The following is an 18,469-nucleotide window of genomic DNA, read 5'->3' on the forward strand; positions in this document are numbered from 1 at the left end:
TATTAAATTAGAAGAATAGTCTATTCTCTTAATTTCATACCATTTCTCTCACATATGCTGCTACAAGGAGTGTCTGTATATGTTGAAGCTTTAAACCTTTTGTGATCTGGAGCAGATCTGGAGACATTGTGATATAGATTATATGAATTTGCTGAACTGGGATGTTTGGATGCCCCACTCTCATGCTTTCACTTAGGTTTGTTGGCCGTGTGTCAGGCCGTCTTATATACCAGAGATCCTTCATATCTGTGTTACATTATCACTCTCACTTTTAGCTTTTAACAATATGAATACATAACAATGCATGTTTCTCTTTCTCGCTGTCAAGTCAAACATGCTCCTGAGGTATCAGTAATCCTGTCCCTTTCTTTTTTTTCCCCCCAGACCTGCCTGATTCATCCTGACCCACTGGTTCCTCATAAACAGTCTAAAGATCAATGAGGTTACTGTAGAGGATGAATATCCTCTATGAATATGAATTTGAAATGTAATTAATATGAACAATTTGCTAAATGAAAAGTCTCCATCATTTAAAAGTTGATAACCTTAACAGTGATGGTTTAGAGTTTAACTTGGCAACTTTAAACCTTTTAACTTTAGAGACTAATTCATTCATTTAAAATGTATATTTCTAATCTCTTTATTTCTGTAAAGCTGCTTTGGTACAATTCCAGTCTCCATACCCCCGTCCTCTACATCTGCCTCTTACAAACCAATTACCTGCATTTCTTCCCTCACCACATTTGAGGTGGCTCCATACTTAGCATTCTCCTACCGATGTCCCTCTCCTGCACATGTCCAAACCATCACAATCTCGCCTCACTCACCTTGTCTCCAAAACGTCCTACATGCACTGTCCTTCTAATAAACTCATTTCTAATCCTGTCCATCGTCGTCACTCCCAATGAAAATCTCAGCATCTTCAGCTCTGCTACCTCCAGCTCCACCTCCTGTCTTTTACTCAATGCCACTAAACCATACAACATCGCAGGTCTCACCACAGTCCTATAAACTTACTTTTTCACTTTTATAGATACCCTTCTATCACAAATCACTCCTGCCACTCTTCTCCACCCACTCCACCCTGCCTGCACTCTTTTCTTCACTTCAATAATACACTCTCCATTACGTTATATCCTGTAATACAAACACTGAAACTTGATTTCCAAAATTATTGTTCAAGATGCATGAACTTAAGGAAGACACATTTTCTTCCTTATTTTTAAATAAAGGTATGATTAGTATCTCAGGGCCATTTGGTATCAAAACATATAATACAATGTCCATGCGTTCATGACCTACAGAATAGACTACTGTAATGCATTACTAGGTGGATGTCCTGCGTCATTAATAAACAAGCTTCAGTTAGTTCAGAATGCGGCAGCAAGAGTTCTTACTAGGTCAAGAAAATATGATCACCCCAATAACCCCAATCTTATCATCCCTGCACTGGCTTCCTGTTAAGTTTCGAAGAGACTTCAAACTACTGCTTCTCACATATAAAGCACTAAATGGTTTGGCTCCCATGTATTTTTCCAGTCTTTAAACACGCTACAATCCGTCACGCTCCCTGAGATCTCAAAACTGTGGGCTTCTAGTAGTTCTTAGAATAGCAAAGTCCACTAAAGGCGGTATATCATTTTCACATTTAGCTCCTAAACTCTGGAATAGTCTTCCTGACAGTGTTCGGGGCTCAGACACACCCACCCAGTTTAAGTGCAGATTAAAAACATATCTTTTTAGCAAAGCCTACACATAACATACATCTCACATCATAACCTTGTGCTCCAGAACATCTGATTACATGCACATTATCAACTTGTGCTGTTAATATCATGAACAGCAGCTAAGCTAATACCTTTCCACTGCTTCTCTTTCTCTCCCCATCCCGAGGCACCCTGAGGTTGGCCAGCTCCAGTCACATCCCACCTCGTGAAGATTATAGACTTTAAAGAAGTAGATGCCGAACTCTCAAACATCCCGAACCATCTAGAGACGTACCAGTGCCATTTGGATCCCGCTACATGTGTGGAGTTCTGACATTGGACCTCCTGGAGTGTTTAAAGGCTCTGGCATGGAGAAGCTGATGCTGGATCTGTGATGATCACAAATGTTGAGCTTAGTAGCTCCTACTTTTATACCAAAGACTGTAGAAAGAACATTATTTATAATCTTATACTCCAGTACTCATGTTAGTTCTCTCTCTCCAGTGTTCTGTATTGTTGAAAGATTTATGATCACACTCTTGATGTCACCCACATGAGGATGGTTTTCCCTTTTGAGTCCGGTTCCTCTCAAGGTTTCTTCCTCATTACATCTAAGGGAGTTTTTCCTTGCCACAGTCGCCACGGCTGCTCATCAGAGATAAATGCACACCATTCACCTTGACTGTTGATTTCTGTAACGCTGCTTTGAGACAATGTCTGCTGTGAAAAGCGCTGACTTGACTTGAATGTAAAATCTAGAACCTTCATATATAATTTCATTTGTTGATTTAATATATGTAAACTCATTATTTATTATTATTATTAGGAGATAAACATGCTTCTAAAGTTCCAGTGACCACTGTTCCTGCCCCTCTTCCCTCCGTGGAGCTTCCCACATCGTCCAGGCCTGGCTCTGGATAGTGTTCTCTTCGACTGGAGGCCACTCTGTGCAGCTGGGGACGGTTTCTCATCAACGCCTTGGGTGGTTCCATGAAATTCCGAAGTAAAACAGGAGCTTTGAGGATGGATTTGGACTGTAGTTAATGTCAACAGTCTCCTACACTGACTCAGGACTACAGTTTGCTTCTGATCACCATCACTGCACCCCGCAACATCTTATATCTGCAATAAATAGACATTCGGTGCAACCCAGACGAGAATAGGTTCCCTCTTGAGACTGGTTCCTCTCAAGGTTTCTTCCTTATGCCATCTTGGAGAGTTTTTCCTTGCCACAGTCGCCCCGGCTCGCTCATCAGAGACAAACTTACTTATCAAGAACATATTCATTTTTTATCACCACATTATCTGTGTTAAGCTGCTTTGAGACAATGTTCATCGTTTTCTTAAACAAGACAATACAAATGTTTAGGGTCTTAGAGGTGAAATACTACACTATATGGCTCAAAGTGTATGGACTCCTGACCCCATATGTAGTTCTTCACCAAACTGTTGTCACAAAGCATTGGATTTTTGTATGCTGTAGCATTAAACATTCCTCTTTACTGGAACTAAGGTGCCAAGCCCAGACATGTTCCTTTGGGATGAATTGGAGTGCTGAAACCAAACACCTCTGACATGTATTGAAGTACTGACTGTGCCTCAGGCTTTTCCATCCAATATCAATGCCAACTCTCACCAACACTTTTATGGCTGAATGAGAATATCATCGCAGACATGCTCTGAGATATAGTGAAAAGCCTTCCTAGAAAAGTAGTGAAGTGCAACATGGAATTAATCTGGAATGAGATGTTCAACAAGCACATACGGACATGTTGAATGGGCATGTCCGTACCTACATTTTTTCAACTACAGTGTGCTTCTAGTGATGTATTTTTTTCATAATGGATTGGTTCTTTCTTTCTTTCATGCTGGGTGACAACACACATATATACACAAACTGTTGCAGCTGGCTACAATGTTTGCTTATATAATAAACATCAAGTTATTATAAAGCAATTCAGATCATTAATATACAAACTCTAAGGGTTTGTTTAGGTTGCTTCATATACACTATAAGGACAAATTCATTGGGACACCTGACTTTTTCCAGCCATATCTGGTTTCCTGAAATGTTAACAAAAAGGATGTTGTTGGATGCAATCAATTTTTCCTTCACTTGAGCCCTTCACCAGGAGACCCAAAACTCTTCCATCATAACAATGGCCGTGTTCACAAATCCAGCTCCATGAAGATATGGCTTGCATGGGCTGGTGTGAAGGATCTTGAGTGGCCTTCATTAACACTCTGACCTCAAGAACTGGAATGCTCACTGCATCAGGTTTCCTCACGCTACATCAGTACCTGAGTTTACTGCTGAATGATCAAAAATCTGGAACTTCAAAAAGTGGAACAAATCAAAAAGTGGAACATCTTAGAAGAGTGACAGGTAATTATGTCAGCACATTGAGAGGACATGTGAAATGGGACAAAACACAGGTCAGGTGTCAAACTTTTGTCCATCTACTGTACCATTCACTGAGTCTTCTAGGCTTCTATTCCAAGCAAATGGCTATGTTGAAAAAACTATTTGGAAAGTCAAAAACTTTATGCCATAAATTCTTTGACTATTTTTTTTTTCCTTTTAAGAATATGAGCTCACCAAAGGCTACAGGGAACAACTGGACCACAATCACCAGAATATTTTCAATAGTAACCAAATATAAGGTGATTTGAGTAAAGGATGTTAAAATCATCCAATCATTCTGTACCATCATGCTGTGAGAAATGAGAAAAACATGGTGATACTTTCTGTGGATGGTTGTTGGTGCCAGGGGCACTGGTTTGAAGATTTTAAAAACTGCTGATCTCCTGAGATTTTTAGACACAACAGTCTAAAATTTACACACAACTAAAATAAAAAACATACCTCAGAGTGATTGGCCCAGACTGGTTTGCGCTGACTAGTACAGAACTAACGCTTAACAGCTGTGAAGAGCAGAAAAGCAGAACACACCTCATGTTGAACCATGAGCTTGATTGGCTACAACAGCAAAAGTCTACATCGAGTTCTACTCCTGCAAGCCAAGTACAAAAATCTGAGGCTACCATAACTGAAAATTGTAAAAACACTAAAATGTGCATTTCTGCTCATCATGGATGTATAGAGTGGTTATTTGAGTTAATGCAGACTTCCAGTTTGTTTGAATGAGTCTGATGGGTTTCCTCTGACTTTTCATCCAGAAAACGTGCATCTGACCCAAATCAAAATACCAAAGTCAGTCACCGACAGCAGTGATGTTCAAAACTCTTGGGCAAGGTTACAGGTGTCCCTGCTAGAGAACAACAAGCGTTTGCGTTTTTTTTTTTTGTTGGTTTGGGGGGTTTTTCAGTCTGAAATGATGTGTATTTTGTCTTGGTAAAAATATATATATTTTTTATACATAAAAAGTATCTAATTTTAAATTATATATCAAATGCCAGTCAACCTAAAGACTGAATGAAGTATTGGAATGTACATCATAAGCAAATACAGGTAGTCCCCAAATTACGATTATTTGATTTACGATTCTTTAAAATTGCAATGAGAGAGATATGACAAAATTAACCGTATTATACACATATAGTACGTTTTTTTACCAGCGCAGCAGCGTTTAAGCTGAATGATACATTGGGACGCTGCGAGGATGTGCGGCGGTCGACAGAATTCAGTTGTCTCTGTGTTAGAGCACGTGTTTTTTGGTGTTTTCGCTGTTTCGAAGCCCAACTTTAGCTCGTTTCTTTCCTTTTTTGCCGGACACTGTAGCAAAGGGCACTGTTTACTCTGATCAGCTTCAGGTGTGCTTTTTACCGCTCGGTTTCACACACACACCCACTGTAAAGTTTATCATGATACTGTAAATTGCTTTGTTTTGCTGAATTATGTACTGTAATTTAATCATTATTAACAAATTACAGTATACTACCCCTTACTGATCACCATTCTTTAAGACTCCTGAGTAGGCATGTCTTGACTTGCGATATTTTAAAGTTAGGATGGAGTCATCGTAAACCAGGAACTACCTGTATACAAATAACCTAGTACTAACAAAACAAAAAAATAAACAAAAACAAACAATGGGACAATTTCTAAAATGTAAGAGGGTGGAATAGGGCAATTAAGTAAATCACCCAATGAAAAGGACAAAAAAATACATGACTATTGGCCAAGTGCAACATAAAAAAAAATAAGATTAAAAAGTGAAATGTCTGTTTTTTTATTGAGGCTTTTTGTGTGATGACCCATCATCTAAATATCACCGTGGGACTACACTCAGTTTAAAGAGAATAAGACTTTTTCACCATCTTATCAACCGGCGCTTAATGGAATCCCCACAATTTCAATTCTCCTCTCAAATTCAATAAACAATGATTTCATTCAGAGAGAAAAGTCATTCTGGCTTCCCAAGCAATACTGTAAAAACACGAAGAATTCCACATGGAAGCAATTCCTCAACAACACTTGATCATCTTGAGCGGAGCACCTTGTCACCTAGTTTGCACGTCGAGCGAATTGAGCCAGACGTTGGATTATTGTTTGTGTGTTTCATATTCCTTTTGATAGTACAATCAAAAAAAAAAAAAAAAATTCATCCAAAAGCGGGCAAAAAAAAAAAATCCCATCTGATGTGACGCATAGCATCTGAGAACAATGTGGGCTGAGGTTTTTGGGATGTGAGCAACTGAAGCAGCTTCTGGAGCTCAGTGAAGCGCACATGCTCATCAGATCAGTGAACGACAGACTTGGATCTGTGATGGTGGGGAATTTTCTGGTTTATCCTCCCCCCCCCTTAGTATTCATATAAAAGAAACTGAGGGCACAAATTCATAGTAAATGTCTAGGTCATGGGTTACAGGTCATAGGTTCATGCGTAGATGCTCTGGCCGTTTAGGCATAACAGGGTACGTCTGCTGTTTGAACGTGCCCATGCCAGAGCCGGCGGGCTGTCTGATGGGTAGTGGAGCGGTGACTTCGTTGCTGGCTGAGACCTCCATTTGATCCACAGTGGACACCTCCATAGCATGCTCGGAGGGGGACTGAAGAGTGGAAGAGCCAGGCATGCCAGGACATCGAGGCCAGCAGTCGCCAGGAAACTTCACAGGACTGGAAGAGAGGAAAACAATAGGATTACACCAACCAGGCTTAAGATTATAACATTATGGCGGGTGAAGTGAATAACACTGATTATCTCTGCATCATGGCAGCTGTTAGTGGGTGGGATATGTGAACATTTTGTCCTCAAAGTTGATGTGTTAGAAGCAGGAAAAATGAATTTGAGCGCGTTGTGACAAATCGTTCAGGCTAGACGACTGGGTCAGAGCAAGGCGAAGCACAGGATGGCATATTAATGCGCACGCCAGAAGACGTCATCGCTTCTACGCCTAGCATTTATAACAGTCAGTTTGCAATTTTCTGCCACGAACAGGAGACTTTGATGTTCCTCAGTACTGTACCACATTAAATTTACATGGTAGACGAAAGAAAGAAAGAAAGAAAGAAAGAAAGAAAGAAAGAAAGAAAGAAAGAAAGAAAGAAAAGAAAGAAAAGAAAGAAAAGAAAGAAAAGAAAGAAAGAAAGGCTGGTGGGGTAACACTTTATAGCTGCTATAGGGCTGGACGATATGGCCTAAAAAAATAAAAATCCCTGAACCGCTGAGTTCGTTCGAAACTATAATAACAAAACCACTGTAAAACATTAACAATAAGCGTATAGTATTAATGGACATTGCATTAAATCTAGTCGCAGCCAGGGAGAATTATAGTGGAGACAGAATTGTCTCCACTGTCTGGAGACAGAATTGTCTCCACTGTCTGGAGACAGGTATAAGAGGATTAATACACATTAGAATGTGTGTTATTTGAAAAGAAAAACTATAGCCTGCAAACACTAACTTTTATTGGTGTAACGGTACACAAAATTCACCTCGCTTTTTAGGTCAAGGTCGCATTTAATATCGGTCCAGTTTGGGGGAAGAAATGCAAAACCTAAAATTTTATTTTAATGTTGTTAATTGTTAACATTTTAAATAATACAAAAAATACTTAAATTACAGTTGAAAATTTGTATTAAATAGATTACATAGGTAAGACCCGATTTGGGTAATACAGATGTGTATATAACGTGTTTTTTTTTTTTTTTTTTACATGTAGTTTTCAACTTAACTGTTCTACTTATTTCAGCAAACTTTAACGATTGCTGCACTCAAGAAACACACAGGATAGCTATAATTATTTATTCATAAATGAATTTATTCCATCCATCCATTCTCCATATGCAGATTTATCAGGAATTTCTTCTTTTAAGAGAAATTCTTGTAACTGTACATAAAACGCAGAACAAAATCTGATATTTCGCATTTGTGCATTACAAATCGTGTTTCCGCAAACTTAATGCGTTAGTGAGGAAAATCAGATTTTAAATATGTTCCGCAAGTAAAACAAGTATTGCATTCGGTACACATGTGCACCGTTACGGAGTCCTGTATCGGAACGGCTCGGTACAAATACGTGTATTGTTCCACCCTATAACTTTCGCATCGGGCCTCATTTGAACACCGTGTGTAACTGCATGTCCAGTCATGCGTCATTCCTGACATTTCTCATGTGTGTGGGCACTTGTGCAGCAAAGATATGAGCACTATGATCTGATTCCAGCTAAACGTATAAACTTAACTCTGTCCACGTACCTGAGCCGAGCAGTGCATTTACACACATTTACACACAACACGTTTGCATACGTTAAACTCTCATTACCTCACTGGCGTTCTGGGGCTCCCTAAAAAGCGGCGAGGTGATCGGATTTTTGGCTCAAATGAGAACTTCTCCTTCACGTTTTCCAACACGGATGGAGCTACATATGTGAAGCCCTAAGGAATAAAAAATACAACAAAAAATAAACCATTTCTTCTTATATTTATATGGAGAAGAAAAAAAAAAAAAAAAAAAAAAAAAAAAAAAAATATTGATTAAATAAAAACACAAACCATAGCCTTACCAGGAAGACCTGATTTGCACTTTCGCTGAGTGTGGAGTCATCAGGACTATCCACAGGAGTCTGGCTGGTAAACTTCGAATCGAATTGACTCACATCCTCAGCGGATTGCTAAGAAAGCAATAGCAGAGGTCATTTAAAATCACTTGGACGCATTCAACCCCCTGCCGTGCCAGTTGGCAAAGAAACGAGCGAAGGAACCTGAGCATGCAAGTACTCACCAGGAAAGGCTTAAAAGGTGGATCTACTTTCCGCGCGAGAAGGTCTTCCCAGTTAATTAACCGGAAGAATGGATGGGTCTAAGAAACGAATAGTGCAGAAGATTCATTTTTGCATTTTTTTTTATTTATTTCAAAAAGGCGATAGAAACATGAGAGCCGTTTGTACAAACCTGCACCTCCGTTGCATCTCCGGGTCCAGCTCCAAGACGGGATGAGGCAGTCCTTTTCAGCAGCTGAACACATTTTAATAAATAATAAATATTTATATGTGGGTTTTATTTGTATTTTTTTTATAAGGCAGGACAAACTCCCAAATCCCAAAATGTTATAATAAATATCATATAATATCAAAATATCATCTTACCTTTTTAAGCAGGTCCCTGGCTTCTTGTGTGAGGTAGGGTGGGAGACTCAGTTTGCATTTAAGTATTTTGTCAATGGTTTTCTTCCGGTTTTCCCCAGTGAACGGAGGCTAGAAAGAAATCAGAAATCAGTCTCCAGACACATTCAAATATACAACATGATAGCCTGTAGATAGACAGATAGATAGATAGATAGATAGATAGATAGATAGATAGATAGATAGATAGATAGATAGATAGATAGATAGATAGATAGATAGATAGATAGATAGATAGATAGATAGATAGAGAGATTAAATTATCATCAAACTAATTTAAATATTATTAAATTAAAACACAAGCGAACACAACATGCAGTTTTTAAATGAAGGTTTCTATTATTGAGGGAAAACTAAATCCAAAACTTCATGGCCCTGTGTGAAAAAGTGTTTGCCCCTAAGCCTAATAACTGGTTGGGCCGCCCTTAGCAGCAACAACAGCAATCAAGCGTTTGTGATAACTTGCAGTGAGTCTGTTACAGCGCTGTGGAGGAATTTTGGTCACTTATCTATGCAGAATTGTTGTAATTCAGTCACATTGGATAGTTTTCGAGCAGAAACCGCCTTTTTAAGGTCATGCCACAGCATCTCAATAGGATTCAGGTCAGGACTTTGACTAGGCCACTCCAAAATCTTTATTTTGTTTTTCTTCAGCCATTCAGAGGTGGACTTGCTGGTGTGTTTTGGATCATTGTCCTGCTGCAGAAGCCAAGTTCGCTTCAGCTTGAGGTCAAACAGATTCTCCTTCAAGATTCTTTGGTAAACAGCAGAACTCATGGTTCCATTTATCACAGCAAGTCTTCCAGGTCCTGAAGCAGCAAAACAGCCCCAGACCATCACACTACCACCACCATATTTTACTGTTGGTATGATGTTCTTTTTCTGAAATGCGGAGTTACTTTTACACCAGACGTAATGGGACACACACACACATTACTGCCACACCAAGAAATCTCTTAAATAGGACCTGCCTGACAAAGTGAAGTAGACCAAAAGATCCTAGAGGATCTTTTGGTCTACTTCACTTTGTCAGGCAGGTCCTATTTAAGAGATTTCTTGGTGTGGCAGTAATCAGGCCTGGGTGTGGCGAATGAAATTGATCTCAGGTGTGATAAACCACAGTTTTAACAGGGGCCATGTAGTTTTGGATTTGGTTTTCCCTCAATAATAAAAACCTTCATTTAAACTTCATTCACTCTTCAGTGTTCTGTATTGTTGAAAGATTTATGATCACACTCTTGATGTCACCCAAATGAGGATGGTTTCCCTTATGAGTCTGGTTCCTCTCAAGGTTTCTTCCTCATAACATCTAAGGAGTTTTTCCTTGCCACAGTCACCACGGCTGCTCATCAGGGATAAATACACACTGTTCACATTGACTGTTGATTTCTGTAAAGCTGCTTTGAGACAATGTCTGTTGTGAAACGCGCTATAGAAATAAACTTGACTTGACTTAAAAACTGCATGTTGCGTTCACTTGCGTTATCTTTTACTAATATTTAAATTAGTTTGATGCAACATTAAAGTGTGACAAACATGCAAAAAAGAGTAGAAGAAATCAGCAAAATATATATATATATATATATATGATTAAATCTGACTAGTTTCTTCATGTGTCTATCAATTGCAACGGAGGACACAAGATGTGCGACTATTTAACAGGTTTAGTCAGAGCTTTATTAAACTTTGTTTTAGCACATTTCAAATCAATGAATCTGTATGCGTTTAGGTCCCGAACTTGTAATGTTTAATGCCAAAAATAAAGTGTGAAACGTATAACAATGTGTGTGTTTTTTTTTTGGACTCTCATATTTGCCTGACAGTTTGTCTCAATACAAAACATGCTTTTCTTGGGGGGGGGTTTTATGCCACTTACATGGGCTTTCTGCCCACAAAATAAACAATTCCCAATTATTGAACCCGGTGTATTTGATGGCCAAAACGTCTCCTTTTATTTATCGCACTGACGGTGAACGATACAACACTTGAACTTTGTTTCTCACTGGTACCAGAAACAATGGCTATTTTCATGGAAGCAGAAAAATAGGTAAAGCGAGACATTTTAGTAGTTCTTGTACTTTTACGACAGAAGAATCTTGCAGTATTTCAGCTGTTATAAACAGCAGCTTTATAAGGTCCTTTACTGTAGTACATAAGGACTCCAGAATTTTCCTTGGTGATGCACTTTGGATATTTGCATCAATAGTTCATTAATACATGTTTAACGGCCATTTTTGTTTTACATGCTGTGGGTTCTTCACCCTTTAATAGTAAAGTCTTGTATATGGGCTGATCACTGTTTTTCGTTTATAGCAGGGTTGATTTTGCGCAGCTTTTCCATCTGCCACTTTTTCTCCGAGATGTACGGGTTTATTGTTTACTGGTTTACTGGCTTCTTTAGAGGCAGTATCTGTTCACATACAGTGACAAAGCTAAGAAAAGATTCATTTTATTCTAATATAAAGCAACTTGGAGCAGCGGCTTCTGCAGTGAAGACAGAATAGTGCACGTTATCCATCTCCTCACTTGTGAAATGCTATTTGGATTACCCTTTGTGAAAAATAAAGAGAAATGCATGCTAGCAACTTGGCAGAAAGTGAGAAAGTGTCGTTTTATAGGATTCTCCCCGACACGGTCCGCATCAGAAGAAGACACTTGTGTAACTGAATACGTAAAATTCACACTCACAGCCCCGGTTAACATGTCGTACATCAGGGCTCCGAGACTCCACCAGTCGACAGCACGATTGTGTCCATTTCTCGTCAGGATCTCTGGAGCCCTGGAACAAAAGAGAAACTTAATCAGTTACACTTCCCACAGCACCAATATAATCGAACCTAAACAACCCATAATATTCAGTAACATATCATCTAATTATATTATATTACCAAACCGATATAACCTAATATGAGGAATCCCTCAAATATGTACCAACATTTTTTCTCCCCAATAAATCTAAACTTGGGGCATATATTAATCTGGATTTGATCCGTGTGTCACTTTTAAACTCTCCAATATCAGCCTACAGCTCCTGCAAGCTTTCAAACCATCATGCAGTGCCACTTGCTTTCTCTAAGGGTACAAAGAGAATCGAAAAGAGAATCAGACGAGTACTGCATACGGTACATCGGTACAACTCTATTCATTACACGTGCCGCTGAAAGAGAAGGATCTTTCATATGAGGAAACAAAGCAACGAAAATAAACAAATACATAAAGCAAAACCACACAGGTCTTATTCGCAAGCATAAATACGGCTGCAGATGTGTTTTCTAATCAAATTGTTAACAGGTTTGTCGATTTCAGTGATACAGACACGAGCTCACACTTGTAATGAAATGACTTACATGTACTCGATAGTGCCGCAGAACGTGTGCGTGACCGTCCCGTCGTGAATGGATTCCTTACACAGTCCAAAGTCGGTCAGTTTCACGTGGCCTTTTCCGAGACAAAGATAAAACACACTTGATGAACCGCCAAAAAGAAAAAAAAAACTGCTGGTCTTCCATGACACAGCTGCATTATTACATCACTTATCATAACCATCAGCTTTACCTTGACTATTGAGCATGATGTTTTCGGGTTTAAGGTCTCTGTAGATGATGCCCTTTTGATGCAGGTGGCCGAGAGCCATGGAAATTTCTGCCAAGTAAAAGCTGCAAGTAAAAAGCCTCCAGGATCATTCTGGTGATTCTATTTCATTTTGGCCAATCAAGACAGCTCATCTGATCTTTCTATGTCTGAAAGTGAAGATCTTATATAATATAATAACAGTATACCATAAATATTAAGAGTAACAGAACGTTGCAGTTGCATTCATTATTAACATTCTTCTTCCATTTACAGGGAAAGTCCTAAAAAATCACTTGGATTTGTCGAAATGTGGACACTCAGTGAGCAAAACACAAGCTAAAGCACAATCCTTACCAGGCAGTGTCTTCCATGAATATGCCCTCCCTTTCTAATTGCATGAAAAGTTCCCCACCTGCAAATGATGACAGACACAAAAGCAATTCGTAATCAGACACTCGAAAATAACTCGGGACAAAACACGTGAGGACATTTGCCGTTAAAAAGCCACCAGCATGCGGTCACACTTGTTATATACATACACTTTTTTGCAGTGATGAAAGTGTTTCTGCTTTGTTATTGTGCTTCATTTCTATTTTTAAGTAACTGTACTTTTTTTGTACCATATCATTTTGGAAAATGTTTCCAAAAAAGTTTTTATATATATATATATATATATATATATATATATATATATATATATATATATATATAACATAAAAAAAAAATTTGCTTAATACTTAAATAAAAAAAAAAAATACAAAGTGTGTTAAATAATAACTTGTCGTGAGACCGCAGGCGTAAGCCCACAGTTCTGGCCAGTGTGTGTATGTTGTAACGGTCTCACCGGAGAATGGAACAGTGAATTACATCAACAACAAAAAAATATATAGATCTCATAGATGAATAAATACTTTCACAATTGCTCTTCTCTTATTTAGCTGCAATTCAGTCACATTCTGTTTTATGAGCAGTCGCACATTACTGCACCGAGAGAGTAAAAAATGGTATTAAAGAGTACATTTGAAAAAATTATTGGTTTTGTATTGTCGGCTCCTCGAGTCAGTCAGTGAGACAGATGTCCTGTGAGATAGAAACGTCACGCTGAGGGCATGCTGTTGTTAAATCAACAAGGATCAATAAATACATTTGCTGTCCAGCAGCCCCCAAAATGTCAATAAATCTGCTTAGTACATTTTTAGAAATACATTTAAAAGCCCACTAGTTGAGGCTGTTTAATCAAATTAGGGCTGCAACAATTAATCGACCGAATCAATAACTTTTAGTTTCATTTACGGGGTTGGCGTGACGGCCAGATAACACATCCATGGTGCAGAGTACAGGGTCAACCGGCAGCACGGTAAGCAGAAAAACCTGTATAATTATCATCATGTGAAAAGGGTTCGTTTAATGAAGTGCTATTGTGTTAACTGTGTTTGCTGACTTGGGGACAGTCGCACTGGATCTGTTCTGGCGTGACTCGCGAGCATGGATGTCATTAAACGATGCGAACAAACAAATCTAAAAGCTTTTATACATAAATACTGAATACTTCTATATAGTTTTGATAAGCAAAACAGATTTATTTAACTATTAATAATATTATCCGATTAATCGACCGATTCATCGATGATCAAAATGACGGTTAGTTGCAGCTCTAAATCAAACAGCAATTAATAGAAAATTCAGCTATTTGTCCTAATCATATTATGTCCAACACAGTTCAGTCGCTGTGCTGTGGGATCGTCTTAAACATCCTCTAGACATACGCTCTCAATGAAAACCATTCACTGAAGGATTTCCAGTGCACGTGATTAAGGCACGATTTAATGCTGTGGGCATGTCCGGACACAACCGAGGAGCAAACAGTTTCTTAGAATGAAGACAGAGCTCGATTCACTGACCACTTAAGTATTCGAGGATGAGATAAAGCTTGCCGCCGGTCTGAAAGGCGTAAATGAGGTCGACGATAAAAGGATGCTTCACTTCCTCCAAGATGTTACGCTCGGCCTTGGTGTGGGCCGTGTCCTTGGCATTGCGGACGATCATGGCCTAGCAAGTCAAAAGGAAAAATACCATAGAAATTCAGAACACTGCCACACACCACATTCATTAGTATGGATTAAACATTTTGAAGCAAACCTTTTTCAGGACTTTCATAGCAAATATTTTTCCTGACCCGCCACCGGTCACCTTCCGAACCTGGAACACCTGAAACACAATGAACAGAACATGCGTTCTTCCTGAATAAAATGTAATTACCAGGAGAAAAATATTTTAATTCATTTTTTTTATTCAGACAGTTTTATTGATGTGTACCTTTCCGTAGCCGCCTTTCCCCAAAACTCGCAATAGCTCAAAGCACTCAGGACGAATGCTCTCGGTGCCTTGATTCACACTGCCCTCCAAGATCTCGATCTTCTCGCAGTCGTCCATGTTACTGTAACGAGTGGAAGGGGAGGTGCACGGCAAACATACAGCATTCAATGTCAAAGTTTTGCCGTCATTCTGCACGTGTGTGAAACTACAAACAGCGTACATGATCCAACCAATGGATTTCGAACAGTCGGACTGATTTAAAAAATAAACAAAAAAAATGTTTAAACATAAATTCACAAACATGTAGTGTATTTCATGATACTCACAATTCAAAGCCACTGCGCTGATCCATGATGTCATTTATCTGTGCCTTGAAGAAGAACAGACATTTCACTTGATTGGACCGCTATAAATAACATATCTGCATTCCTCAGCGGTTGGTTAGAAACTTACACACTGCCCTTTTAAATAGTTCAGGTGCAGTTACAGGGAGTCTACACCCAAAGAGTGTCAACTTAGACCTCTTAATACAGTATGTCTGTCTAATAGAAGATATTAATCACTTCCAGATCACTCCAGAATGCAAACATCTCTCTGCAGACTATTTACCACTTTTAAAAACTAGTAAGTTGGTAATGTTGGGTTTCTCTCTCTCTCTCTCTCTCTCTCTCTCTCAACAGTTCTAAACTGTGTACATTTTGCATGTTAACATTTGTTGTCTTTAGCAATACATATATTATTTTATTGTTATAATAAGCAATTGAAGCATACTGCATAAGCGTATTTTATGGACAAACTTTTTTACTTTTGACAACTGAATTAATGAATCATACGTATGTATATTATATATATAAAACAAGGTGATAGGGATAACCCACAATTAATTTATTATATATATATATATATATATATATATATATATATATATACACACACACACACACACACACACACACACACACACACACACACACACATATACACACACACGTGTGCATGATTTTTAGCAGCTGTGTGTCAGATCTGCATGAAGTTTGTACAATAAGTCACTTTACACGCTCAAAACCGGAGACATTTATACACCATGTCCACTCTGTCTTAAACACAGCTCTTCATCCTTTACATTTGCCCTACCTACAATAAAAAATAAAGGTTTGGGGTCCCTTCGTAGTGAACTATGTAGTGTCCATGTTCATAACTGAGGACTGAGCCATGATGAAACAGGGCTAGACAGGCAGCAGTGAGGCTGCTAGCCCACGATCCTGGACACGGCACACCTATAATTAGCATTCACTCTACATGTGTGTGTCAGGATCCTGCGACGGACAACAGACTGTCAAAAAAATCGTGTATGTGTATATTTAATCTATAAAACATTTATCATCAGTCGTGGAATTACTAAGAATGTGCGTTATATGGTAGGTGCAGAGCGCGTTAGCTTCTCAGCTGTTTTCGTCCTGGCTTTGCGTTTTAACTTTTTTCCCCACCCGTATTCGAGGAGTCAGCCCGCCCCCTGCGCTGTGATTGGCCGGTGTGGATAGATTTCGTCGATATTCGGGAGAATACCCTCAGTACTGGCCAATCGTAGCGTACGGGGCGGGGTTATCACCCTTCCGCAAAACGGGTAGTGATTTGCATTGAGAAACACAGCTGAGGCCTAGGCACTCGGCATTTAAGTGAAGCAGGCCTAAGTGTAGCAGGCGCGCTAGCCGCCAGGCTGGCAGGGCTTGGATCCAGCATGCGGAGGAAAGCCGGTTACCTCCTCGAGCTCGTCGTCGGAGACATTTTCCTCCGGCTGGTCCAAGTCGATATCGAAGACGCCGGCCATGGTTCCTCTTCAGCGTGTTTAATCCGCTCCCGGGCTGCGAGTAGAGGTCGTGCTTCCCGCCTCATGGACGCGAACGCACCGTCGCCATGACCAACTCTGGTCTGCGCATGCGCGGTACCGCGGCGCGTCGAGCGCGCCTTCACGTGGCGAACTGGGGGAACGCGTGTGCGCGCCCGTTTAGGAGGCGGGCCGCGTGTACAGTGTAGTGTACCTGCAGTAAAAATAGACTGCACACTGTATGGCACATTCACAACACACCAAGCATAGTAATATTCACCAAAAAGTGTGCCACAGATCCAAGTTTTTTTACATATTGGCATCGGTAAAACGATTTATTTGTATATGATTATCAGTAAATGCGCTTTTATTATTAAGAAAGTGACCAATATTTGGTGACCGATGTTTGATTTCTCCAAATCTTTTTCCCTCTTTAAGCGGCGTGTTCTCTCAGTACCACTGCTGCTACGTGAATACGACGCATCACAACAATACGGAGATCGAGACGTGCTCTTAGGGTCACATAGAATATAGATTAACATGGCAGAGGTGGAGCTGCATCTTCCTGGAGACGGAACAGGAAAAGATGTCTGGTTTCATTTGATCTTTTTTTTAAAGGCCTGTTTTGTGAAAGGGCCATGCATTAGAAGTCACCTAAATAAATGTATGATTTGTTGTCTGTCTGAACCAACGAAATAAAAGTGAACTATCTGTACTTTAATGAATTGCATACCGAATTTTCTTTGCGTTAAATCGTGTCGAAATCGGATTGCATTGCACCGTAATAGGGTGAATTGTATCGCATCACAACGGTAGCTGTTTTATATCTTTTTAATATATTCAAGACTCAAGATTTTTATTTGTCACAAACATAGTTATATGCAGAATACAACTTGCAGTGAAATGAAAAGCGGCCCGACCAAGACGGCGTCTAAACACAGTGGCGCCATCTTGGATATAATATATCGTATCGTTGGCTGTGCATCGAGATGTGAATCACATCTCCTCAGTTATGGAGATGCACATCCTTAAAACAAATCATCAGGTCTACTAGAAGTAGAAATGCATTTTTAAATAAGAGACCAACAAAAATTACTTCTATGTTTGCATTTCAATTGTACAGTACCGTCAAAAGTTTAGACACGCCTCCCACGTCTGATTTTATCTCTATTTTTATTTTCAACATGGCACATTAATACTGAAGACAACCAGACTATGAAAGAGCATTTATGGAATTTAGTCAACAAAAACATTAAACAACCCAGAACATATTTTAGATTTTAGATCGTCCAAATTTATCTTTGATGACAGTTTGGCAAACTCATGGCATTCTTTTATTAGATTCATGAAGTAGTTACCTGGAATGATTTTCGGTTCACAGGGATGCTTTATGAAGAGTTCATTTGTGACATTTCTTGCCTTCTTAATGTGCTTTAGACTATCAGTTGTCTTGTGCAGAGG

The 18,469-nt window shown here is 39.3% G+C and overlaps 1 protein-coding gene across 1 annotated transcript; it reads right to left on the minus strand.

The window, feature by feature from the left end:
• Positions 1-5,875: 5,875 nt before the first annotated feature.
• On the minus strand, positions 5,876-17,207 carry rps6kb1b (ribosomal protein S6 kinase b, polypeptide 1b). Its single transcript, XM_083549623.1, has 15 exons — positions 16,943-17,207; positions 15,510-15,553; positions 15,184-15,304; positions 15,007-15,075; positions 14,769-14,916; positions 13,222-13,279; positions 12,850-12,950; positions 12,642-12,732; positions 11,983-12,073; positions 9,259-9,366; positions 9,065-9,127; positions 8,895-8,972; positions 8,677-8,784; positions 8,436-8,548; positions 5,876-6,786 (listed from the first exon to the last, which is right to left on the minus strand). Exons 1-15 carry the CDS (start codon positions 17,009-17,011, stop codon positions 6,540-6,542), a joined length of 1,509 nt encoding a protein of 502 aa, XP_083405749.1. The 5' UTR covers positions 17,012-17,207; the 3' UTR covers positions 5,876-6,539.
• Between the last annotated feature and the right edge of the window lie 1,262 nt (positions 17,208-18,469).

Source organism: Silurus aristotelis (genome assembly GCF_946808225.1).
Source record: "Silurus aristotelis genome assembly, chromosome: 8".
Classification (NCBI taxonomy): Eukaryota; Metazoa; Chordata; class Actinopteri; order Siluriformes; family Siluridae; genus Silurus; species Silurus aristotelis.

What these genes read in the sequence shown, in the direction of transcription:
- rps6kb1b (XM_083549623.1), bottom strand. Translation starts at nt 17,011, where the DNA reads ATGGCCGGCGTCTTCGATATCGACTTGGACCAGCCGGAGGAAAATGTC. An exon ending in TGCGGCACTATCGAGTACAT is followed by an intron (nt 12,074 to 12,641) that starts GTAAGTCATTTC and finishes CTTTTGTTCCAG; the next exon opens with GGCTCCAGAGATCCTGACGA. An exon ending in GAGATGCAACGGAGGTGCAG is followed by an intron (nt 8,973 to 9,064) that starts GTTTGTACAAAC and finishes TTCGTTTCTTAG; the next exon opens with ACCCATCCATTCTTCCGGTT.